Below are 25149 nucleotides of genomic sequence, written 5' to 3' on the forward strand. Positions count from 1 at the left end.
TGATTTTCACCAAAAGGCGCTTTAATATAAAAAGCGAAAGTTAAGTTGTGTTTTAAAGATTTTCGCAGCTATTTTTTTCTGCAATTTTAATTTAGGTCAACGCTGAAATATGCCAAACATGATAATTGCTCAAAGTATAACAGCTGCAAATAAAAAAATTGTTTTATATATATGTGTGTTTATATATTATTCACAAAATAATTGCGCAGTTGCGTCAGACATAAAGAAAAATGATTGCGCGCTGTTAAAAATAAGTTGACAAAACGCCGCCTAGAAAAAAAAAAAAGAGCTTGCGCTCCATAAAGAGCAATGCCTTTTTAATTAATATATAAAAGAAATAACAGCAAAGCACATAACAAAAGAATATTTGTCAAGTTGATAGCGCCAGAGTTCATTGATCTATCGATATGCAAGCTCCAGCACTCGAGAGAGCTCAACTCCAAACCTTTTTGTTTAGTAGAAACAACTTTGCATATAATTTTTTATGAGCCGCATTTTTGGCGTGCTCGATTTTTTATTTCAATAGTATTAAAGTATTCGTATTATATGCTGTTTTTTTTTTGTTTTTGTTTTTTTTTTTTTTTTCATTTTATATTATATCAATATTTATGCATTCATTTCAGTTTTTTGTTTAATGAATTCTTTTTCGACGCTTGTACGAAATTTGTTTGGAAAGGGAAATGTTTGGGATACGGGAGCAGAAGAGCATAGAATTGAATAGAATTGTTAACTAACATAAAAAGCCATTTATTTATGTATGATTTGTAGTAAGTAGTTTAGGTTTTTGTTATGTATGTATCGTATATACTTTTTATGTTTTTTAAATACGCATGCATTGTCGAGAGTGTATGTAATGTAAATGTTAACGGCAAATTGCATATTGCTGAATGCTTATTCAGCTTATTCAGCAGTTAAACGCATACGCTTGGCAGTTATCGGACAGTGTTGCACAACGTTTGAGAATTCAAATTGCCGCCTTAAGTGTTAAATTTTGTGTATACGTTTAGCATTTCGTTATGAAAATAAAGTTTTTTAGCAAAAATTACAACATGAAAAGCGCAGAGAGCAAGTAATATGCATTAATTATGTTTTTTTGTTTGTCTTTTTTAATGTATATATGTATTCTATATGGCTAGATGAGACGGTTGGAAAACAGTAAATACATATGTATGTATGTGTGTGCGTGTGTTTGGAAATTCATTTTCGACCTAAACAAATGTGATGAGCATAGTTTATTTTTCACACATACACGTACTTTTTACTCTCTCTTTTGTTGTATATGGGCTAAAAGGCTGTATTCATTTCATTACAAAATTCTCTCAAAGTTCGATTGTATAAAAAATGCTACCATTCTATGTCTGTATGCTTTTGCTTTTCTTTATGTACGTGTGTGTGTGTGTGTGTTCCCTGCCACATAAAAATAGAGCTTTCATGGTTCTCCAAATAGTTTACATATATAAATATACACAAATACATATATATAGATATATATATTTTGCTTGGTATTTCATCGTCGTCTGTCTTTCTTCTCCGTCTCTTTCACTTTTTTTCCATTTTCTTCCACCTCTCACTCTTACACGCCAGACTCTGCATGTGTGTATGTGTATGTATGTATGTGTGTGTGTGTATGTTTTTATAGATCGGTGTATAAGTTTTTGCTATACAAAAAAGTTTTCAAAAATTTGTCTGCGTTGCTTTGCGTTATTTTCTTGTTGTTGTTGTTGTTACAAAATACTTTCCAATACAATTTGTTTTAATTTTGATTTTTTTTTAAGTTTGTTTTGTTGGTTTTTTTTATTATTTTTATCTCGTATGAACCAAAAATGTTTAAATATAATAATGAAGAAATTTATAATTTTGTTGTAGGGTAATTAATTTCTTACGTTTGTTTTTTTTGTTTTTCTTTCTTTCTGACATAGCATTTTATAATTCGTGTCTTGACCACAATTACCGCAAAATGATTCTTGGCATAAATTTAAATATTATTAATTACTTTTTTTTTTTTTAAATATATATTTTGTAGTTCATTTACGGTTGCTTATCGAATTCTTGTTTGCTGTCTTGTTGGTGTGCATGTTGTTGTTGTTGATGGTGTGGTTGTTGTTGTGTAAACTTTTATTTTCTAGTACCCGCAGGTAATCAGATAATCTCCAAGCTTTTCTACCACGGAAGCGGCCTGCTGGGGCTGTACAGGATCCTCATAAATGGAAACGATGACGGCTGCAAGTAAAAATAAAAATAAATAAATACATTAATAAGCTGCTGAGCATAGCGCATAAATCTTAAACGCTACGCTAATCAGAAATGTAGAAATCTCGAATGGACACACACATACATAATTAAATACATTTGTATTGATGCTAACATCTTCAGCAGCTTATCCGGTTGACAGAGACAAACTCGTATCAAATAGAGAAAGCACGCAATAGAGAAACAAGAACTAACTGTATTTTACACCAAGCAGCAGCAGGCAGCATCATCGGCTGGCAGAAATTATGAATAAAACGCTCAATAAAGTCACAGTGAGAGAGCGAGAGAGTGAGTGAGATGCGTTGAATCAGGTGAAAACCAGACAGACCGGACAAGCTTACACACACACACAGACACAGACAGACAGACGTACGCACACTGTGGCAAACTTTGAATGACAAGTCGAAATAAAATTCAAGTGATTTGGCATTTTTGCTTATTCACGCATACCACCATTGTAAATTAAACAAATGAGCAGCAAATTTATGTTAAACCAATTTAATGCAAAAATATATAATATCTAAATCAAATAAAAAGTAATACTGAGGGGTCAATAAACCAGCAGAGCGCGACCAGCCACAACACCCCCCACATAGCGTGACAGAGCGAGCGAGAGAGCAGTAGAGTGTTGACAATCTGTCATGTCAATCGATAACTGATAACGATTATAAGCTGTCGTTGTGACAGCGCGCTGTTCAATTTACATGACCGATGTACAACAAATTACAAATGCAATTTAATTGATTATTGGGGATTTGTAAGCTAAGTTAAGTTAATCAGCTGCTTAGCCTTCAGTTTCAATAGAAACGTTTTAGTGCCAAATAAAGACAAAAATATAAAAAGCGAAGACAGAGAGCAGCAACTAAAAGAGGCTAATCTCTGGCGCCGCACACACATACTAAGACAGCAGAGCTAGGTCAGAAGAGAACAAGTCAGAGACTGAGACCAGTTTAGACATTTTCTTGCCTATTGCTATTTATACGCTTCGCTGTTTGCGGCTGTTTTTGCGGCTTATTCTGTTTCTGTGCAACATTTGCACTTGAAATGGATTATGGCAATAACCTTGAGCTTTTTTTTTATTGTTGTTAGCGGCGCAACAGTTGCTGCAAAAACTTAAAACTAAACAAATATGGCAGAGACGATGACAACTGCTGAGCAGCACAAACATACAAAGTCGTTAAACTAAAACACGCTGCCAAGATTTGCCAGTTGTTATATATATATACGCCATATAAACATATGTATATATGTATGCGAGCAGGGGGTTAGTTAGTCAGTTGACCGGAAAAATGGAGCGCAGCAAACACAGCGGCACATTATAATAGCCTATCATTTACAGCTCGTTTCGTTGTTGTTGTTGTTTGTTGTTGCTACAATGTGTGGCAAGCAAAGTGTAAAGTGCGCATTAAATGCAACAAATTAGGCATAATAATGTTTAGCTCTGTTGGCTTTTTGCTTGCTTAATGAGCAACACACACACACACGCTTATGGGCTTTATAATTGCTCAATTCCAATGCTTATCAACATATTTGAACTGCTGCTACTGTTAAAGTCGCACACTTATCTCTGGATTAAATGCTTTGCACCTTTCGATAAGTCTTTGAAATAAAATAACTTGACTCTGCTTATCAGTCATAATATTTTCGAAGTTTCTATGTTTTTGTTTTTTCTTACCTTGTGTCGTCTTCATGCAGTGCACACCGCTTCGGCCCAGTTTGGCGCGCACCACACGGTCTGTGCCTGAAGAGGTAAATGTACCGTTGGCCGGCTAATGTAACACCGTTGCTGGTAAGGATGTCCTGCTGTTCAAATCCGCTAATCAATTTGGCCAGCTCCTCCTTTGTAACCTGTAACAAACAACAAAAAGCGCAAATTAAATATTAATTTTTTGTTCGCTATGTAAAGTCACGCACGTTTGCCATAAATTTTTATAAATTTATGCAAGCTGCGTGTGTCTGTTTTAAGTTTTGTCCTTACAAACTATTCAGACGGCCGGCTAGCAACAGCAACAAAGCAGCCATAAATTGATGACAACGCCAGCTCATTAATAAAATGCAAGACACGGCTACAAAGTGCATTAAAAAGCAAACAAAACAAATCAAGGAGGGGCTCATGTAAAAAGAGCGCAAGAGCGAAATGAAAAACAAGTTTAGCCCACACACAAAATGCCATTAACATTTGCAGGACCAACAACAGTTGGCAGTATACGACTTTCACAACTATATCTAAGAGTCTAATTATGACAATGCTTAAGCAAATTAAAGAGTCTAAAGACTTCCAGAAGCTTCCACAAGAGCGAGCGAGTTTAAAATGAGCGAGAGAGAGCGAAGCGAGCGAAAAGCCGGTTTGGCAAACAAAACTCAAAGCTAAGCTATTTCAAAAATGTATTAAATACATCATTTAAATATAAAGCATTGAACTCATGATTAATTTGCTTTGTGCACTCACGAAAATTAAATAAATAAAATATATATTAACGCCTTATGTGCTGTTTGCCTTATAAAGTCAGCTTTGCCACCAATGCCACATTTCCAATTGTGCGAAATACAAAACCAAAGCGTAATGCGCAAAAAAAATAAAGACGTTATTGATAAGAGTGAAGAATTTTGACTTCGCACACACGCAAACAAACTTTGCCAGGTAAAAGCGTCTGGCAACAGCAGCTGATCCATGCAAAATTAAAGGTAAAATGGCAGTAAACACTTTTCGATGAATCATGAAAAATTAGTTACAAAATAAATACATACGAAGCGGCAGAAGCAACAAGCTATAGCTCTGCAGGTGGGGGGAGCAGTAAACAAAATGAAAGTGATACTTGTCGCTTTTGTGTATAGAAAATCGCGACAAACAAAGTCAAAGCAGATGTTGATGATGATGTTGGCAATTTCTCACTTTTACTTGTAATCAAATTGATTTAATTTCTTTTAGTGTTATGCTGTAGTTCGCACTTTAGATAACAGATTAGCACTTGTCAGCAAGCTATCGATAACAATCTAATGCATGCCGCTTAAGAGAGAGCAAACAAAAAACAAAGAGAGCGAGCTGCAGCTCAAACAAAGCAAGGGAGTGTCCCTAAGCCCCACCCACCCCGTATGGATGACTCTTAGCATGAATGGGGCGCGCAACAGACGCACAAACAAAGGATCTCAAAGCACATGGTTACGTACGCTTCTGTTGGAGTCAGCAGGAAGTTGCACACACACACACACAAACGCATAAAGTAAATGCGAAAACGTGGCGAGCATATAAAAAAATGTAGACGCTACTGCTGTTCAGAGCTGATGACGCGTCATTTCTTTCATTTCATTTCCAATCTACTTGAAACGTATGAAGGTTTTTTTTTGCTGCTTGTTTGTGATAAAATAAGTTGTTTTTTTTTCGCCGGCAGAGGAAACAGAGATAATAAACCCACACACAAACAAAATATCAAACTATTGAGTAAAGTACTCTTTGTCTGTGTATGTGTTGATAAAACGCATTGAAGGCTACGCGACTAACCCGGCAAGGTGCTCTCTCTCTCTCTCTCGCGCTCTCTTATTTCACGCTATGACAAACCAAGTTTAATCTGACTCAGCTCAGCTCTAACATTGATTCCTTTTTATATTTAGCATGAGTCACAAACTAATAAATAATGCTTATTAAACATAGCATAGACAGCTGCTGCTAATTTGTCGCTTAATGTCTAATTGCTGCTATAAATAAATGGAAACGAACTAAAACACAAAAGTTCTTATCAGTTGGTTTGACAAGCACTGTGAGTGCTTTTGCAAGAGAGAAACGAGAGAGGGAGGGAGATAGACAACAGATTGCACCCACTGCGCAGGCGATTGAACTGATGAAGAAAGTCGAGGGGAGAGAGAGCGCGCTTGCAAGGGTGGGTGGCAGTTGCTTTATCAAACCGAAATAAAACTTATAATGGCGGACACCAAAGTTGGTAAAAACAATTTTAAATAGGAATTTCTCAAATTATACAATGCAAATTCATAAACACAAACATATTCTATTCCAGCTAATCTAAACAAATACACAGTTAACTCTCTTGTGCATGTGTGAGTGCAATTGCATTGTTGTCGTTGTTGTTTTTGTTGCTTTTGGTGGTCACACCCTTGAACTTGCCATTGCTCTGCCGCTTGGGAGTGAAGGACAATTTTGCTGTTATTTTGCAAATTTAATTTAGCGTACACTCACCTCAAAGCCGCTGGACTGCGCCCAAACGTTGCCGTCGTGTCCGGCAATGCACGCCTTGGTTACGCATTGGGAGGCCAGAAGTTGGTTATCAACATAATCTTGCCAGCTCATATTGTAGTTTTGTTGTTGCTGTTTTTTGTTTGTGTGGGTGGTGGGTTTTTATTTAAACTATACGTTTTTTACACACGCGTTACTTTTGTTCACTTTGTTGTACACGCCACCAAGAGAATTAGCAAAGCGAGCGAGAGAGAAATTCGTCGATTATCTTTTGTAATTTGTTAAAGGAAACTTATTTAAACTGCAACGAGAAGGATTAGAAAAAATATATAAAATTTTTGTGTTTTTTTTTTTTTTAGTTCAAGTCTTCTTTTCGTTTTCTTTTTTTTCGCATGGAGCTATCGTTTAGTTTGGTTGTGCGACTCTGTTAGGATCTGTATTTTAATTTTAATACTCTTAAAAACTTGAAAAGCAGCGCATACTTTTTTTATTCGCTGCTTCTTTTGAAAAAAACTCACACACTAACACAGCCAGCGAGAGACAGCACACACAGTCACACACACATACACCGTTCAGCAGCGCAGCAGGAGCAGCTCCAAAAACACGTCCAAATTGCACGGAATTACAAAAACGATTGAACAAATTTTTTTTGGTTTAAGATACTTTTCCCATGAGCCAGTAGCTATAGCTGCTACTCTCTGCTCTCTCTCTCTCTCTCTACTATGAGTAACTTTCCACTCGTGAGTTTTCTCTTTGCTACTAAACCCACTCAAATATCAAGCGCGCGTGACTCACCGACGCTCGCTCACAATCCGCTCAGTGAGCGAGTGTGAATGCAATGCCAAAAACTGTATGCGCTGGAGTGTGTGTGTGTGAGTGAAATGGCATATAAGGCCGTTATAAATTGCCGGCCGCGTAATGCAAATGAGTGAGTGAGAGCAGGAGATGACTCAACATCTCAAGTCTCTGAAATATATATGTATGTATACATACATGTGTGTGTGTGTGTGTGTTATGAATAGGATTTTTGGTCAATCATAAATTAAAAATAGACTTTTTGATTTTAATATAGATATGTGAAACACCCATATAAGTGTATGTATGCGCGCGTTATATGCATACATACATATGCTTGTTGCAAATGCTGGCCTACTAAGCACAAGGCTAAGACCAATTTTTGACAAGTCATTTTTTTTCTCCAGCGAGGCGGCCGGCTGCTTAACTTTTCCCACTTCTTTTTTTTTTTGCACACTTATACATACATATACACACGTATACGTATGCGCGCAGCCAACGCCGTCGGCGAAAATGCTGATGTGTGTGTGTGAGTCAGTCGGTCTTTCTTTTGTTAGTTGTTCTTTTGTCAAACTAAGCTTTGCTGAATTATTTAATCATTAAAATAAAGATTCTAACTGGTAGACGCGCCAACAACCAACGAACTTTTCACATTCTATTAAATAAATTGCAATTATTACGAGCTATTTTTCTTAAATTCAATCGTAACTCACACTTTTCACACGCTGTTCGTTGCGGCGATGAAATTATACTATAGGGTTGTCAAAAAAATATCAATATATCGATATTTTAGGAAAAAATTATATATCTATATTGTTATTTTTGCTCAAATATCGATGTATCGATATTATCTATTGAAATACTTTGATATTTATTTATACACTTTGAATTTTGTCACATAACGCGGGAAAGGGTATTTTACAATTGTGGAAGGAGAGAGCATGGAGCACACAAGTTTCTGATCTTCTACACAAACTGTGTCCCAGTCACTGCAAAAGTGTATTCAAAAATCAAATACATTTATATTTTCCCAGTGTTATTTTATTAAACATTTTAAAATTATCTTAAAGAAATATAAAACATATCATCGACACAGTATTGAAAAACGTTTTGGCAACCCTGATTATCGAGCAGCCCCCACCAATTACCTATCATCTCTAAAAGTTTTGCAAGATGGAGCCTCTTTTGCTTGGTTTTAACAATCAGCAGCACGTGTATAAAAAGTGCCAAATAATAATCAGAAAATGTTAGTATTATTTAACGATTTTAATTATAATCTGTGAAAGATGGACTTGCGGGAAAGTTTGGCAAAATCTGCGACAAAAATTAAGGCGGTTTCAGTGAGCAATACTTCTTAAAATAGCGTTACAAAAATTTAACCCAAAAAGTGAAACAGAAGGCGAACAAAAAAAAATTACACGAAGACAGCGGACATTGCGGCACGAATGACAGCACTAGAAAGAGAGGGCGATAACTAACGAACAAGAGCGCAGTGGTTGTTGATAGTGTGCGTGCATATGCGTGTGTTTGATCAAATATTTAATATATTTATGAGCAACAAAGGCTTAATAAACAGCATTGAAGCAAAGTTATTATATGAACTTCACTGAAGGTGATGCAAGTGTAGCCAATCTGTCCAGACGTTCATACTACGCTCTGTAACAACAATGAAATCATTGCAAAAATACAAATTCTCGCTCACATACACACTCACACACAGGCATATGTTTGTACATATACAAACACATGCCTTTGACTCATGGTCGCTGACTGGACGTTGAAATGGACGATGACTACACACGCATACATATACATACATATGCGTAAAGAACTTCAATGCCAACGCTACTATTATGTACATACATTTGAATGTTATGTGTTGAAAGAATTTTCCCAAGTGTTAGGAATTCAAATAATTTGGTGGTTGTACGACTCTCCGCTACCCACAATCGCAATGCAAGTGGTGGAAAAACACACGCCTTAAATTCGCTCTGTCGGCATAAAATTTCCTGTTCTACCTACTTTTTCGCCCTAGTTCTACTGCTATTTTGCAATTACTACGCCGCACACATGCAACACTGCAGTTAAATGATTGTTAGACTTCTATACTGCTCTTACACACATACACAACAACTGCCAGTGACATTGACACATCTAGTGAACTCACTCGCACTCACACAATTTCAACGGGGTGACGCTGACGCTCAAAAGGCCGCCTTAGTAGTCGTAAAAAAAAACTCACTGTCATTCGTGAAAATACCGCAGAGCAGCACGCACAACAAACACGTTCGTGTGTGCACTCTGTGAAAAAAAAAAGAAAATTTTCGTTAGAAACTTTTTGACATACAAACAATACAGAACTTGTTTAACTGAACGGTGCTCAAGCCGTCGAAATTCAGTATACAAATTTAACTAGTCAATTTTTTATTGTTGATAATGTAAGTGTGTAGTAGTTGCAGCAGCCGATGCCGCAAATACATCCGCCACTGCTGTTCGATGCCTTGGTTGGTTGCCAAGCGTACATTCGCCATAACCAATAAAATATAAAAGCAGAAAATTGGCAAATTAACATGACTATAGCTAATGAAATTAGTTAAATTTTCAACTAACTTACATGTATATCGTATTTGTGCTGTTTCAGGGATGATCGAAGTGAAATAGCTCAAGATGGTCCCGCTGGCATGGACCCCGAGGGTGTCATCGAGTCGACCTGGCATGAGGTTTATGACAACTTTGATGACATGAACTTGCGCGAGGAGCTGCTGCGCGGCATCTATGGTTATGGTTTTGAGAAGCCATCGGCCATTCAACAGCGCGCTATCATTCCTTGCGTCAAGGGTCGCGATGTCATTGCCCAGGCACAGTCCGGTGAGTAATACATTTATGCATAAACAAGTGAAAAAAAGAAATTCAACAATAAAAATGTTTGCATACATATATCATTTTTAATGAGAAAGCGCAACTAAACATCAGACCGTGCTGACTCAGCCGCTCAGCTGCTCACTTTTACGCGCTCTCTTTCTCTCTACCCGACTTTGTAGATGTTCTCTGCTCTCTTTCTGAAAGCAACGCGTCATTGCGCTTGCGCGCCACTTTTTATTGTTCTCTACTGCGATCGGCTTTGCCGCGTTTTTTCACGTACTTTGCTTTGCTTTGACAAGTAGCGAAATGTAATTAAATTATAATTGCTTTATTTTAGGTACTGGCAAGACCGCCACCTTCTCGATTGCCATACTTCAGCAAATCGATACGTCCATTCGCGAATGCCAGGCTCTGATTCTGGCACCCACTCGCGAGTTGGCCACCCAAATTCAACGTGTGGTTATGGCACTTGGTGAGTACATGAAGGTTCACTCGCATGCCTGCATTGGTGGCACCAATGTGCGTGAAGATGCCCGCATTTTGGAGTCTGGCTGCCATGTGGTAGTTGGTACACCTGGTCGTGTCTATGACATGATCAACCGCAAGGTGCTGCGCACGCAGTTTATCAAACTGTTCGTGCTCGATGAGGCCGATGAGATGTTGTCTCGCGGTTTCAAGGACCAGATCCAGGATGTGTTCAAGATGTTGCCTCCGGATGTGCAGGTTATCCTGCTGTCTGCCACAATGCCTCCAGATGTGCTGGAAGTGAGCCGCTGCTTTATGCGTGAGCCCGTTAGCATTCTCGTCAAGAAGGAGGAGTTGACACTTGAGGGTATCAAACAGTTCTACGTGAATGTGAAGCAGGAGAACTGGAAGTTGGGCACACTGTGCGATCTTTACGATACGCTGTCCATTACCCAGTCGGTTATCTTCTGTAATACCCGTCGCAAGGTAATTAATAACCGCTGGCTGTCAAGTGTTGTGGTATCTATAATCTTTTTATTTTTGCAACAGGTCGACCAGCTGACCCAAGAGATGTCTAACCACAACTTCACTGTGTCCGCCATGCACGGCGACATGGAGCAGCGCGACCGTGAGGTTATCATGAAACAATTCCGTTCGGGATCTTCTCGTGTGCTGATTACAACTGATTTGTTGGCGCGTGGTATTGATGTGCAGCAAGTCTCCTTGGTCATCAACTATGACCTCCCCTCGAACCGCGAGAACTATATTCATAGGTAAATCACAACAAAACTTGCCAATTATAACATTTGGCTAACGCCTTCTCTTCTTGTTTGTTTAGAATCGGTCGCGGTGGTCGTTTCGGTCGCAAGGGTGTTGCGATCAACTTCATCACAGATGATGATCGACGAATCCTGAAGGATATTGAACAATTCTATCACACTACTATTGAGGAAATGCCTGCTAATATTGCCGATTTGATTTAAATATTTTGTTGAGCAAAAAAAAAAAGTAAACCCCAAGCAAAAATAAAAAACAAGTGAGTGAGCAAAAATACTGCTAAACAAATCGCAAAATAATATTTGAATCAAACCATTCTAAAGTCAAGTTAAATATTTATTTAAACAACGAAACAGCAGCAATATCAACAGCATACGCAGAAGCAACATCAACAACATCATCGGTAGCTACAGCAGCAGCAACTACAACAGCCGCTGGAGGCACTTTGCTGGGGAGTTTCCCCTCCTCCGAAACAATCAACCAACATCTAAACTGAGAGTATAAGCTGTAACATCAATTTGATAACTGCGACGTCACCAAGCAACAAACAAATTTAAAAAATATATACAAAAAAACGCTAAGACCTATTAATCAACAACTGCGAGACGACGAGCCAACATCTTTCGTTTATTTTTTGTGTGTGTAGCAGTTAAATAAGAACACCAACTACATCAAACACATTGTTTTAGCTTTTTCTAGAACTATTGATAAAAATATATTAAAAAACAACAAAAATATATATGTACACAATTTAATGTTTAAATATAACACCCAAGCACACACACGTATTCATAAACATCCCATACACATACAAGCTAGCAACAACTACAGCTGTTTATCAGCCCACGCTATCCACAATAACAACATGCAATTGCAAGCTAGACTGAGTAAATTTCAGTTTGCTATAAACAAAAACATCAGCAGCAGCTTGGTGCCTAAGTTATACTTGATCTACGAAATTTGCAATATGTACTACAAACTGATCACTATTATGAATCATTATATAAAATGGCGAACTAAAGCAGCTGCCGTGTCTATTCCTTTGTTTCACTATTTCCTGCAGGTAGAAACTTCAGCTGGGGCAGCTGCAACTAAGTACCTGCGCTTTTCAGAAAAATCTTCAAATGATCCGTTGATGTTAAGGAAAACCAACCAGCTGAGCGAACTCTTTGAATTATATATTTTTGAATCTATGTGCATAAATAACATTATGTAAATGTGCAACTGTAAAATGTCCAAAAATCCATGATTTACTACTACATCTGTGTGATTTCAAATTTAAATCTGGATATATTTTCGCTGCACAGTGGTAAATTTAGAGATATGATAACGGAAAAGTTGGAAAAAAAAATAAAGGCGAATTCGGTCAATCAATGTAGATAATACTTGCTAGTATTTTGCATTATTGCCGTCTCGCTCTCACTTCGAACTGCTGAGACTGCTCGCACAATAGTATACCAGATGATAGCCGCCAGCTTGGAAATTATTATTATTAATTTTTTTCACTTCTGCTGGAGTCGACGTAGCGGAAAAACGCGAATTATATATTTTTTTAAAACTTGATTTCGACTAATAATGCACAAGTTTTGTGCCTAATTGCCAGCAGAACGTGTAGAATAGCATAAGAGTACAAAAAATGGGCCAAAAAGTGTCGCGCACCGACTTTGAATGGGTGTATACAGAGGAGCCGCATGCCTCGCGCCGGAAAATAATATTGGAGAAATACCCGCAGATAAAGAAACTCTTTGGACATGATCCCAATTTCAAGTGGATAGCGGGGAGCATGGTGCTCATTCAGATATTAACGCTATTCGTTGTCAAGGACTTGTCATGGCCATGGCTAATTGCTTTGGCCTATTGCTTTGGCGGCATACTAAATCACTCGCTTATGTTGGCCGTGCATGAGATATCGCACAATCTAGCCTTCGGCCACGGCCGACCAATGCACAATCGCATTTTTGGATTTGTCTGCAATTTACCCATTGGTCTGCCCATGAGCATATCGTTCAAGAAATATCATTTGGAACATCATCGGTAAGTTGAGGAATACGCTGTTGATTCGATGACGTTATAAGTACTACACGTCTGTGTGTGTATGTGTGTCCATGCGCGTTAGGAGATATGTGTGCCGGTTGTATAATATATGTAAACCGAAATCTAAGCGCTGCCTATGTATTAGTGCGTGGGGCGTAGCCATACAAATTTTGTTTCCCCACTGTGTGCTTCACATGCAAAGCTGTCAACCGGCAAACGCGTTCGCTACTCTCATCTAAAGATGTGTGAGTACAAATGCTGCGGGTGTTAAGTTTCGTAGTGAAGCTTACTAAGTTAAGCCGGCAATACTTGCTGATAAACTTGCACGCAAGCATTGTATAAGCCTAAAGCTGCACATTATATTGATATATGTATATATGTGTGGTTAATGATTGTCTCAATTGGTCACGTAGACGGACTCAACACATACATTTGCAATGTTTTTATTGCTATTTTCTACTTGCCCTCATATCTGAATCACTGCCTTATCAAATGAGTATATATTAAAAAAAATTCCGAGGAGGGCCTAATGTGTGGATTTAAGCGTTGACAGATTGATATTATTTTTTTAGTAAATCAATATTGAAAATTTTGCAATTACTTTTAAGGGATTTTGTTATGCTTTTATGTTTTGATTTATTTATATTTTTCAAAGCTAAATTTATCAAGTCACATGGTGTGTGCGTTGCACTTCGACAACAAACGTGTGTCTGGCAGCCAGGTGTTAATTACTAATCTAATCTAATCTATTAATTGAATTCCCCATTCAACGACTTGTTAATAGTGCAATATTCAAAATATATAGAATACGTGACTTATAAGGCATTGCTGACTAATATTATGGAAATTCTTATATAGACTTTAATAAATTCTTTGTTTTACAGCTACCAAGGCGATGAAGTGATTGATACGGATATACCGACACTAATGGAGGCAAAACTGTTCGACACTACCTTTGGCAAATTCATCTGGGTGTGTCTGCAGCCTTTCTTCTATATATTCCGTCCGCTTGTGATCAATCCAAAGCCACCAACACGTCTGGAAATCATCAATACAATCGTACAGTTGAGCTTCAATGCGGCCGTAGTCTACTTTGTCGGCTGGAAAGCAATGGCGTACTTAGTCATTGGCTCCATACTGGCCATGGGACTGCATCCGGTAGCAGGACACTTTATTTCCGAGCATTATATGTTTGCCAAGGGCTTTGAAACGTATTCCTACTACGGTCCTCTTAATTGGATTACATTCAACGTCGGCTATCACAACGAGCATCATGATTTTCCTTCAGTGCCGGGCTCGCGCTTGCCCGAAGTGAAACGCATTGCCAAGGAGTTCTATGATACGATGCCACAGCATACCAGCTGGACTCGTGTGCTCTATGACTTTGTCATGGATCCGACAGTGGGTCCATATGCGCGTGTTAAGCGCAAGCAACGTGGTCTGGCCTCCTAGACTGGATCGATTGCTGACTCCTCAATGATTTTACTAGTGGTTTCTAAAATGGCATTCAGTAATCTCAGCGTCTAGAGCATATGGATATTTTAGCAAAGCGTCTTTATAATTGTTTATAAATAGCTAGGCCAACAAGCATCAAACCACATCAGCGCCTGCTCGGGGAGATAAGATAACAGGCAATTACTCGCACCGGCTGTATAACAAAAACAACAACAACTATAACTACAACAAATGAAAATTGTACACAGTTTATATTTATATATTATATGTGTGTATGTTCTCTAGTATTAAGTTTGGTGTACAAGTGAAGCTTATTATCGTTGGCACGCCAATTGTTGAGCGCTTTTAAACTATTATTGTTACCTCATCACTTAATTACATGCAAGTTGAATTTAGATTGTAATACATTTCCTAAAAGGCTAAACTAGCGTTTAGTATTTTCTATACAATATTTATAAATTGTCGCTTTGTGCAGCCGCAATAACAACAACAACAACAACTATTTTTGATAGCCTCTTGTAACTGATAACCAAAGTGTATAAAATAAATTCAAGTCAACTCAACTACCAATTGTTATACAAATGTATGTGTTTATATAAGTGTGCATGTATGTATATATCCAGTGTCTGCGTAAATATAACTTTAATTAACCGAAAATTGCTTTGCAAACATGTCATATGAAATTATTTGTTGTAGCATGTTTGATTGCCTTAATTTGAAACTGATTCAATTTATATAATACTGAAAAACTCATTAAGTGCATTTGTCGGCCTTGTCGCCCATAAAGATACCCTAGAACCTACAACCTATTAATAGGTTTAAGTGCTGATTAGTTTTGCTGATAAGATACCTTAACTAAATGAAACTTTAAAGGATATGAATCAGTATTTTTGAAGTGTATTACAATTTCTAGAAAGAAACAGCAAACATTCCTTATTGAGTATTCAATAAAAAGGGAATTTCAACTAATTTTACTATCTTAAAATATTAATAACTCTTCTATGGAATTTTTGAGCAACGAAACAAACCAAATGCTCGCGCTTATATTTATTTTCGCATAAACAAGCATTAATATCAATAGCCATATGTGTAACACGGCGTGTTATCAGTGTGACAGGTGATTCCCATTAGTCTAGGCCACAGAGCTAGCCATGCACACCTGTGGTGCAAAAAAGTAAACTTGGTCTAGCCACAAGTGAGTAACTGCTTTTAACTTGGTGCGCGTCATTGTTGATGCAACGGTGGCGATAAGATCGAATAAGTCAGGGCATAAACAATGAATTTCTATAAGACTTGTTATGCTTTTATTATTTCCTGCTGATAGCCTTAACTCTAAAAATTGTCTATAACAATTTTTATATTATTTAGATTCGATTTCGTACTTGTTATTCAGCTCAACAATAAAATTAATACAATTGGTTTTGTAATTTGTTCTATATTAGTTATCATTTTAACACTTTTGGTATACGTACTAATAAAATTTTAACTACATTTTAACTTGATTTGTTACAGGCTAGTACATTATTAAAATTACTAATTAAATTACATATTAACAGCTAATGTATATGTGTTTATATACATAAAGTTTCTCTTTTCATATGTACACAAGTAAAATTCATAGAAAAATGTTTGTGAAATATTATGTACTATTATTAAACTATTGCAAATATACGCAAGCACGTTGCCCGAATCTCACATGCCAATAGGCGAGCTATAGTTATAATTATAGCTCGTGAATCGTTGGAAATGCTTTAATCTAGCGCCAAATGAGTTTATGCTACAAGCAAATCAAGTTTCCAAAATTATATCTATATATATAAATATATATATATGTTAGTGAAATGTTTAGTGAAGTGCACTTTTTTGAAGTTAAGTGGGCGCCCTAGATGAGTTAGCGCGCTGCGCCAATGCTGCACGAAGTATTAACTACAACTCCTTCTCTGGTTTTTTCTTTGGCATCGTCGACGCTGCTGCTGCCGCTGCCGCCGTTTCATTCAGATGCGCCTCCTTGGCTAGCTGCCAGCGCTTGAATTCCACCATTTGCATGATGCGCACACTCAGCTGCGGCCGCCGCTGCATTTGGGCGGACAATTTGGCAAACTCCAGGCTGTACATGAAGACAACGGGTATGGAGACATCGTCGTTGCCATCGCCAGACATGGCAAACATGGGCTGCGTTTCACCGGAAGAACCTGATACATTATCACAGACAATCAGCGCTTTGGCGCCCGCCTTTTGTGCCAGTCGCGCCTTGCTGACAAACGTGCAATCTCCGCGCTCCGCCACAACAATTTTGCCGCTCATTACGCTGGCATTCTCCAGCTGCTCATCGCAGGCGCGCAACGGCTGCGCCAGCACAATTTCACCCTCAACATATTTGTCGCCCAGCAGCTCCGGGCTGAAGTGTGATGGGCCCGCCATCAGAGCTAGCCAGTCCTCCTGCTTATCGTCCGCAGCCCAAGCAACCGCCTGTAAAGAATAAATAGGTCATGAGTCATATATATATAAAGACTCAAGCAACTTCTGAAAGACTTGTGTGTGTTTGAGTGCAAAGCGTTTGTTAACTAAGAGCGTCAGACATTGTGTAGCTTGTGTATTGGATGAGATGACTCTCTCTTTACAACATTCATTTTAACTTGCACAGCAGTCTCACCATTAAGAGTATCTTCGCCCAACTCTCTTGCGAATTACGCACCTGCAGCTGTGCCAGCTGATTCATACTCTGCATTTTGGTTAATTCCAGCATTTCCTGCATAAACTGCAAGCCCATCTCGCCTTCCTCCTGGCTTTTGGCCTGCCAAAATGTAAAATATTAACGTTTGCTATAAATAATAATAAGTTTTTGATACTTACATTATAGAAACTATGAAAGAGTCGCACCTTGCCCTGGCTGCGATCGCCTACGGACACCATGGTGATGCCCATGTCATAAACAGCTCGCAAGTGATCCGAATTGCTTGCCTGAAAGTCCAGAGCACTGAGACGCTTTCCGCTGCTGGTGCGCGGACACGAGCCCGTAATGAAGTTGCGCAATGGTTTGCGTACTTTTTCAGGAAAAAGCTTATTGGAACTGGGGCAGGTGCGCATGAAGTCAAGTACGCTATGCTCGTCCGATTGGCGAAAATCTGCAAAGCAAAGAACATTATATTAATATTGTATTTATAAATTATCTATTTATGCTTACTAAACGTTGAATTCCCTAGTTGTGCAATGGACAATGGCAGCAGATGCGCTTCCGTGGTAAAAACAAATTCATCCACATTAATGATTAAGTCCGCTGGCTCGGAGAACAGCAGGTACAGATACTTGAATGTCTCGGATAGCACAAAGGAGTCCATGCGATCGTCATGCTTGCCAGTGCGTATATCACTCACAGCTGCATAGCCGCAGGACACTTTGGCGTACTTCTGCAGCGCCTTAAGCGCACGCTTGCCCACTTGTAGATAATGATGATCGCCAGTGGCGCGATATAGAAAATATGTAGATTCAATAAACTCGGGCCTCAAATGATGCTGGCCCCAGTGTATTTGGAAGTCCACCGTCCAGGCTTCCGGTATGAGGGTGTGCATCTGCATAACCTGATAAAGCATTTCGTGTGTCTGCACGGCTGGCTTGAGATCACCGGATAGCACCTGCAGTCCGGGCCAAAACGCCAGCAGTGAGTCCATAAAATTACGCGATTTGGCATGTGGACGATGCATAAGCACATCTAGAAGTACAGGTCCCTCGCTGACATATTTCATTACGGCATTATAATGACGATTAAAGCGCGCCAGATATTTGTCATCGCCCAGTAGCACATACGACTTGAACAGATACTCGTAGTAGCTATCAATGCCAGCGCCTACGCCTGAATCACGTCGCACCCAGTCGCCAGAGTGCACATTGAGCACAGTGCCCATAAGATCTGAGCCGCGATGACGCAGCTTCCACAATGCATCCATGGCCGCATGTGCGCGTGACTCAAAGATGGGATCGCCAGTCAGGCGCGACAGTGCAGCAAACTCCAGCAGAATGGTGCCAGCGCAAGCTGTGCAAGTCTCACGTGATTTCTTCAGCTGTGGATCCTTCATGCCCAGACGCAGATTAACACGCGCATGCGGTATGCCTGTGGTGGTATTAAAAGCCGGCAGCAAACGATAACCCAATTCGCGTGCCATCTCCAGCATTTCTCCTTTGTACCAATGCATAACATCCGCCTGCTTTTGCAGATACTCGGCGAGTATATGCGCCGACAGCAGGCCGCCTACCATGCGTATGTTTGTCTCAAAGACAGACACAATAATATCGCTGTCGAATTGCACATCTCGTATGACCAGCTTGACGGCATGCTCAAACTCTGCAAAGTCGCCTAAGAGCACCAGCGTGTCCAAAGTATCCACCAGCGTCATGGAGAAACTAAGAAAAGCTTACCATTAGAATTTCAGTTTAACTGCCAGCTAATGGAGATACTCACTTGCCCAGTATGTCATCCATGTCACCGCGAGACGGTGTCACACCACGAAAGCGTCCCTTGCAGGACAATGGCATGAGCTCATCTGCTGGATAGGCATTCTGCATGTAAGCCTGATATGCATGATAAAACATCTCGCGGGATTCCTCGCTGTAATCCAATGAAACAATCAAATGAAAAAATTACGTTATAACTTATTTACTGATTTTTACCGCAATTCAGCACGCTCCTTGTTGGACATATTCTGTGTGGGCATGGTGCTGGCATCGTCGCTGAGGACACAGACCACCAGCAGCACTAGAGACAGCAGCGTTGGCAACAGCAATCGCTGGGCCACAAATGAACATGCCGTGCTCATGTTCGTGCTAAGGCGCTGACCCCAAAGCTTTGCACTCAATTTAAAGCTAAGCGCTAGCTACAAATCCAAGCAGCTGGCGCGTCTGTTGATTGATTTTTGGCAGCCACAGTTGCCGTTACTTGTTACGTTGCTGTTGTTGTTGCTCGTGTGTTGTTGGCTGTGACGTTGACCTTCACTTTGAACGTGTTACTTGTTGTTGCTCTTGACAAACTGAGTTATTGTGTCTCCCTTTCCACTGTGTATTTCGTTTCAACTTCAAATTTAAATCAACGCTTTAATTAACACTCTGTAAAGAATTATGCATATATTGTACGAAAAACAATAATTATTATTATTTCATATGTATTAGCTTACCGCACAGATAACATTTAAAATTGCATTTATTGCAATTGTGCTTGTAGTATGTGGCTAATTGAGACGTTTGCATTTTATTTTATAGCGAAGCAGCACCATTTACAAATATAAAACAGTTTATTTTTAATCTCTTGCTGCTCCAATAACAAACCACCACGACTGCAAATCGCCGAAAGTTAAGCAACGAATACTCGGTTTATTTTAAGCTTGCTTAGCGGGCATCCAGTGTAAGTACACAGCACGAAGATAACAAAAATGTCTGGCTATAATTACGCTGTGCTGGCAATTGTTAAATATGTTAAAAACAGGCTGTTCTTATCAATTATATGCAGTAAAATGTATTGCAAAAAGACTAGTGATGGCAGCTAACTCAATTCGACCATATACAGCACTGTTTTGAATTTGTGCAGAGTTGCATGAATTTAAAATAAATAACTAGTTTATTTTTAACAATTTTAAATTTAGAATATAATGCGTTAATATAGATTAGAAGTAAAGATATGTATTTTTAAATTGACTATTATTGCGAATACTATATTTCAGCAAATATAAAAAAGCTAAATGTAGCTATAAAACTGCTTAAATGGCAACACTCCTACAGTGCTGTACAATGCGTTCTAGTTTAGCGCGTTTGTTTTGATAAACAATAATAATAATTTCGTAAAATGGTAAATAGTTGTGTTTCAAGTTAAACAATGCATTGAATTAACTTGTGGTTTATCAAATAGCGGCGCAGCCTGGCGCCTAGCCAAAGAACAGGCGGATGCATCAAAGCAAAGCATGCGTTTACGCCACCGCTTCTCAAGAAAAATAAACGCGCCTGTCAACAGGAGCTGGAGCAGCGGCAAAGGCAAATCGCACTGCGAGATTCCTCAAATGTGGCTCAGCTGCCGTTACCCATAAGATTCACAGCCAATAGTGAGTATGAGCTGGCAATTGCCAAAGTGCTGGCACGCAAGTTTAAGGTGCCCATAGCCAATTATGTGCCTGACTATGGTGGCAGCCGTACTCTGGGAGTGCGCAGGACAATTGTGCGACGCGCTCTACACGATCCGCAGGGATGCAATGCGCTGGTGCTGTATACACCGCCTGCCTACACGGATCACGAGCGCATGTCTATGGATCCGAGCGACATCTTAGTGCATGTAGTGGTGGATCCCATACTGACAAATGTACTGCGTCCGCATCAGCGTGAGGGTGTGCGTTTTATGTACGAGTGTGTAGAGGGCAAACGTGGCAACTTCAATGGTTGCATCATGGCCGACGAAATGGGCTTGGGAAAAACGCTGCAATGCGTGTCGCTAGTGTGGACACTGCTGCGCCAGAGTCCACAATGCAAACCTACCATAAGCAAAGCCATAGTCGTGTCACCCTCTTCGCTAGTGAAAAATTGGGAAAAAGAATTTACTAAATGGCTCCAGGGACGCATGCATTGCCTGGCTATGGAGGGTGGCTCCAAAGAGGACACAACACGCACTTTAGAGCAGTTCGCCATGAACACTGCCACGCGCTGCGGCACACCCGTTCTGCTGATCAGCTACGAAACGTTTCGTCTGTATGCGCCCATACTCTGCAAAACTGAGGTGGGCATGGTTATCTGTGATGAGGGCCATCGCCTAAAGAACAGCGACAATCTTACCTACCAAGCGCTCATGGGATTGCGCACCAAGCGACGTGTGCTGCTTTCCGGTACGCCTATACAAAACGATCTAACGGAATACTTCAGTCTGGTGAACTTTGTAAATCCCGAAATGCTGGGTACTGGTGCTGAATTCAAGCGTAACTTTGAGAATGCCATTTTGCGTGGACAAAATGCTGATTCGACGGATTCAGAACGCGAGCGTGCGCTGCAAAAGACACAGGAACTAGTTGGACTGGTCAATCAGTGCATTATAAGACGCACTAATCAAATTTTAACCAAGTATTTGCCAGTTAAGTTTGAAATGGTAGTGTGCGTTAAATTAACTGAAATACAATTGGAGCTCTACAACAACTTTCTTAAATCGGAGAAAGTGCGTCGTAGTTTGGCAGGTAAATTGTACATGGGCATAAATATTATTTATTTTGCATTTAAGCTATTTATCTTTTATATAGATTGCACAGAGAAGGCTTCGTTAACTGCTTTGGCAGATATTACCACGCTGAAGAAGCTTTGCAATCATCCAGATTTGATATATGAAAAGATTGCTGCACGCGAGAAAGGCTTTGAGAACTCGCAGCATATATTGCCAGCCAACTACAAGCCCAAGTGAGTAGCTTTTATAGTCTTACCATATTTAATAGCAAACTTATGCCCATTAATAATTGCAGAGAAATTAATCCTGAGCTGAGTGGCAAGTTTATGCTTCTGGACTTTATGCTGGCTGCCATACGCGCCAATAGCGACGACAAGGTGGTACTCATTTCCAACTACACACAGACGCTGGATTTGTTTGAGCAGCTGGCGCGCAAACGCAAATATACTTTTGTGCGTTTGGATGGCACCATGTCGATTAAAAAACGGTCTAAGGTTGTCGACAGATTCAATGATCCTAGCACAGATTGCTTCCTCTTCATGCTTAGCAGTAAGGCAGGCGGTTGTGGGTTAAATTTGATTGGCGCCAATCGGCTGTTTATGTTTGATCCGGATTGGAATCCAGCCAATGATGAGCAGGCAATGGCGCGAGTCTGGCGTGATGGACAAAAGAAACCCTGCTATATTTATCGTCTGGTGGCGGTAAGCATTATATAATCAAATATTTTTCCATAAATTATAATTCATTCTTTCTAGAGCGGCTCTATTGAAGAGAAAATTTTGCAACGCCAAACGCATAAGAAATCCCTTTCCAGTACAATTATAGATAAGAATGAGTCAGCGGAAAAGCATTTTACACGCGATGATCTGAAAGACTTGTTTAGCTTTGAGACCAATGTGTTGTCGGATACGCACAATAAGTAATTAACTTTTGCATATTTAAATGAATTATAATACTAATTGGTTGCCTTTTTCCAGACTCAAGTGCAAGCGTTGCTTTGACAATGTGCAGCGTCATTCACCGCCAGAAAACACAGATTGCACCTCGCATTTGTCACAGTGGTTTCATTGCTCCAATAACCGTGGTCTACCAGACAGCATACTCTCTCAAGCCTGGACGGCCAGCAAGTGTGTTTCATTTGTATTTCATCATCGCTCTCAAGGCGAGGCAAAGTCAACAGAGCTGACAGCTCCGCAGCCAACTGTCAAGCAAAAAAAAAAAAAATCTGCGCCCAATAGCGGTGATGAGGACCATAACTATGACCCCGATAGCAGTGCAGAAGAATTTTTGGGATTCTAGGCAGTTTCAATAGAATTCAGCGTTTATTGTATTATTTGTAGTTTGTATTAGCGGAACCTGATTTAGTTTTAAGGCTTAGCTAAAGCTAATACTCTTCATATCTTGTTAACAATTAAACTAGCATAAGTTATTAATATGTTTAAAATCTGGAAACAGCTGCAATGCTGCTCCATAAAACTAACTACAAGCGCCTAAAATGGCTTAAACTAATGCACTCAAATTTTGGTTTAGTGAAATAAAACGAGACAATATACGATGTATGTGTATGATTAGTATACCATACGCAGTGTTAACACAGTCAATAGAACACACGTTTGTGTTTAAGATTTAGAGCTAAACGTCAATTATCTTATGCTCCAACTCTACCCAAATGTTGCTCTTCTCTGGCGGTTGTTGAAGCGGCGTTGGCTGCTCTTGCAACTCTAGCAAAAAGTTACCAATCCCTTGGTAATAACCATCTACAATCCAGGTGTCGTTATGTGAACCGCCAGGGAATTCAATCATACGCTTCTGCTCACTGCCACATTGCGTATACAAGGCACGCATCATGCGCGGTGGTACAAGATTATCAGCTAGACCCGATATGAAGAGAAAAGGCACCGAAGTCTTGGCTATCTTGCTGAGAGAATGATACTGCACAACCAATGAGACAATTAGATTTAGTGAATCATTGTTATTAAATTGATGGGCTTACCTTATTTTTGTACAATAGATTTGGTATATATTTCACAGATGGATGCACTAGTTCCACAGCCATTTCACGTATGCTGGTGAATGTATTTTCCACAATGGTACACATTAGCTTCTGGCCATAAACGGTGTCGGCGGCCACATCGATAACAACCGCACCACCCAGTGAGCGACCAAATAGTATTAGTTGATTGTGATCCAGATCGTGGCGTGTTAGCAAATAGTCAATAGCAGCGCGCGCATCGGTGACTAAACCACGCTCTGAGGGCACGCCAGTGGAGAGGCCATAGCCACGATACTCCACCATTAATATATTACAGTGCAAATGATGAAAGATGCCCCAAACCTGCAATACATGCACAATTAATTATAAATTATTTCCAAGCAGCTGCAACCAATTTAATTACATTTTGCATGCGGTGACCCATATTGCCAGCATTGCCATGGAAGTAGAGTAAAGTTGGCACTGATTTGCAGCGTTCTTCCGGCTGTCTTATCCAGAAAGCATGCAGCGTCACATTGTCTGATGTTTTAATACTAACAGTTAGATTGGGCAGATTATGCATTGTTGGTATGGGTATATAAATGCGTGAATTTGACGGCAAGTCGGGATGATACAGCAGCAAGTCTTGTGCATTGTAGAAAATCACTGTAAATATAAAGCTTGTTAAAAAGACTGCATCTAATGTAATTAGAAAAACATATGTACGTAATAGAATGGCTGCGAATAGCGTCAGCGTCATGTAACCACCATAAAAGTAGTAGAATATGAAAAATAATAATAATGCGCCCACTATGCCCACGCCTACGCCTCGCGTTTTGGGCAATGCTATGCCCACTTCTTGCATTTTGACACTAGTGTTCTTCTTTCAGCACGACGCTACATGCTGCAACTATAACAGTATAATATGCGAAAGCATAAGAATTTGGAAAATAGGTAAATTGAAAAGCGTAGACGTAGTGAGTATAGTTTTCGCAGTGCTGCCAACTTGCTATTAGTCACGTTCTACCATCCCTGTGAGTCAGCTGTTGGTAAGCGAAAACAGGTGTTTGCAATAGTGGCTTAACAGTGTTGCTATAATACTGTTATGTTAATTAAAATAAACTTTCAGGTACAATTGTAAAGCATAGTTCATAAATGAATGTTATTAGCTTA

At 39.5% G+C, this 25149-nt stretch overlaps 6 protein-coding genes across 9 annotated transcripts; 3 read left to right on the forward strand and 3 right to left on the reverse strand.

Moving 5' to 3' along the window:
* Positions 1-1875: 1875 nt before the first annotated feature.
* On the reverse strand, positions 1876-7077 carry LOC108608498 (profilin). The gene is given in 5 exon segments (XM_017999894.2): positions 1876-2220; positions 3926-3995; positions 3997-4098; positions 6440-6737; positions 6955-7077. Coding segments are annotated over 4 exon segments (381 nt in total). The 5' UTR covers positions 6551-6737; positions 6955-7077; the 3' UTR covers positions 1876-2122.
* Positions 7078-8379: 1302 nt separating this feature from the next.
* Positions 8380-11591, forward strand: LOC108608513 (eukaryotic initiation factor 4A). Of its 2 annotated transcripts, none has more exons than XM_017999914.1 (5): positions 8380-8477; positions 9873-10099; positions 10431-11044; positions 11108-11331; positions 11397-11591. In XM_017999914.1, coding segments are annotated over exons 1-5 (1212 nt in total). In that variant the 5' UTR covers positions 8380-8475; the 3' UTR covers positions 11542-11591. The 2 variants fall into 2 exon arrangements, with proteins under 2 accessions (XP_017855403.1, XP_033150728.1); XM_033294837.1 differs by lacking the exon at positions 8380-8477 and adding an exon at positions 9576-9669.
* Positions 11592-12828: 1237 nt separating this feature from the next.
* LOC108608138 (sphingolipid delta(4)-desaturase DES1) lies at positions 12829-15495 on the forward strand. Its single transcript, XM_017999375.2, has 2 exons — positions 12829-13369; positions 14254-15495. Exons 1-2 carry the CDS (start codon positions 12972-12974, stop codon positions 14819-14821), a joined length of 966 nt encoding a protein of 321 aa, XP_017854864.1. The 5' UTR covers positions 12829-12971; the 3' UTR covers positions 14822-15495.
* A 903-nt stretch (positions 15496-16398) lies between these two features.
* Positions 16399-20370, reverse strand: LOC108608137 (ER degradation-enhancing alpha-mannosidase-like protein 3). 3 transcript variants are annotated; one of them, XM_017999373.1, is made up of 7 exons: positions 19990-20370; positions 19490-19921; positions 19281-19427; positions 18009-19222; positions 17678-17949; positions 17520-17618; positions 16399-17293 (listed from the first exon to the last, which is right to left on the reverse strand). In XM_017999373.1, exons 2-7 carry the CDS (start codon positions 19633-19635, stop codon positions 16751-16753), a joined length of 2421 nt encoding a protein of 806 aa, XP_017854862.1. In that variant the 5' UTR covers positions 19636-19921; positions 19990-20370; the 3' UTR covers positions 16399-16750. The 3 variants fall into 3 exon arrangements, with proteins under 3 accessions (XP_017854862.1, XP_017854861.1, XP_017854863.1); XM_017999372.1 differs by having other exon boundaries at positions 17478-17618; XM_017999374.2 differs by lacking the exon at positions 19990-20370 and having other exon boundaries at positions 17478-17618; positions 19480-19631.
* Positions 20245-23318, forward strand: LOC108599736 (DNA repair and recombination protein RAD54-like). The gene is made up of 6 exons (XM_017986784.2): positions 20245-20277; positions 20718-22020; positions 22084-22237; positions 22300-22705; positions 22760-22923; positions 22982-23318. Exons 1-6 carry the CDS (start codon positions 20245-20247, stop codon positions 23301-23303), a joined length of 2382 nt encoding a protein of 793 aa, XP_017842273.1. The 3' UTR covers positions 23304-23318.
* Positions 23308-24983, reverse strand: LOC108594447 (protein ABHD13). Its single transcript, XM_017979621.2, has 4 exons — positions 24703-24983; positions 24401-24642; positions 23998-24339; positions 23308-23936 (listed from the first exon to the last, which is right to left on the reverse strand). Exons 1-4 carry the CDS (start codon positions 24839-24841, stop codon positions 23637-23639), a joined length of 1023 nt encoding a protein of 340 aa, XP_017835110.1. The 5' UTR covers positions 24842-24983; the 3' UTR covers positions 23308-23636.
* Positions 24984-25149: the final 166 nt, after the last annotated feature.

The sequence above is a fragment of the Drosophila busckii genome, unplaced genomic scaffold (assembly GCF_011750605.1).
Source record: "Drosophila busckii strain San Diego stock center, stock number 13000-0081.31 unplaced genomic scaffold, ASM1175060v1 hic_scaffold_47, whole genome shotgun sequence".
NCBI lineage: Eukaryota > Metazoa > Arthropoda > Insecta > Diptera > Drosophilidae > Drosophila > Drosophila busckii.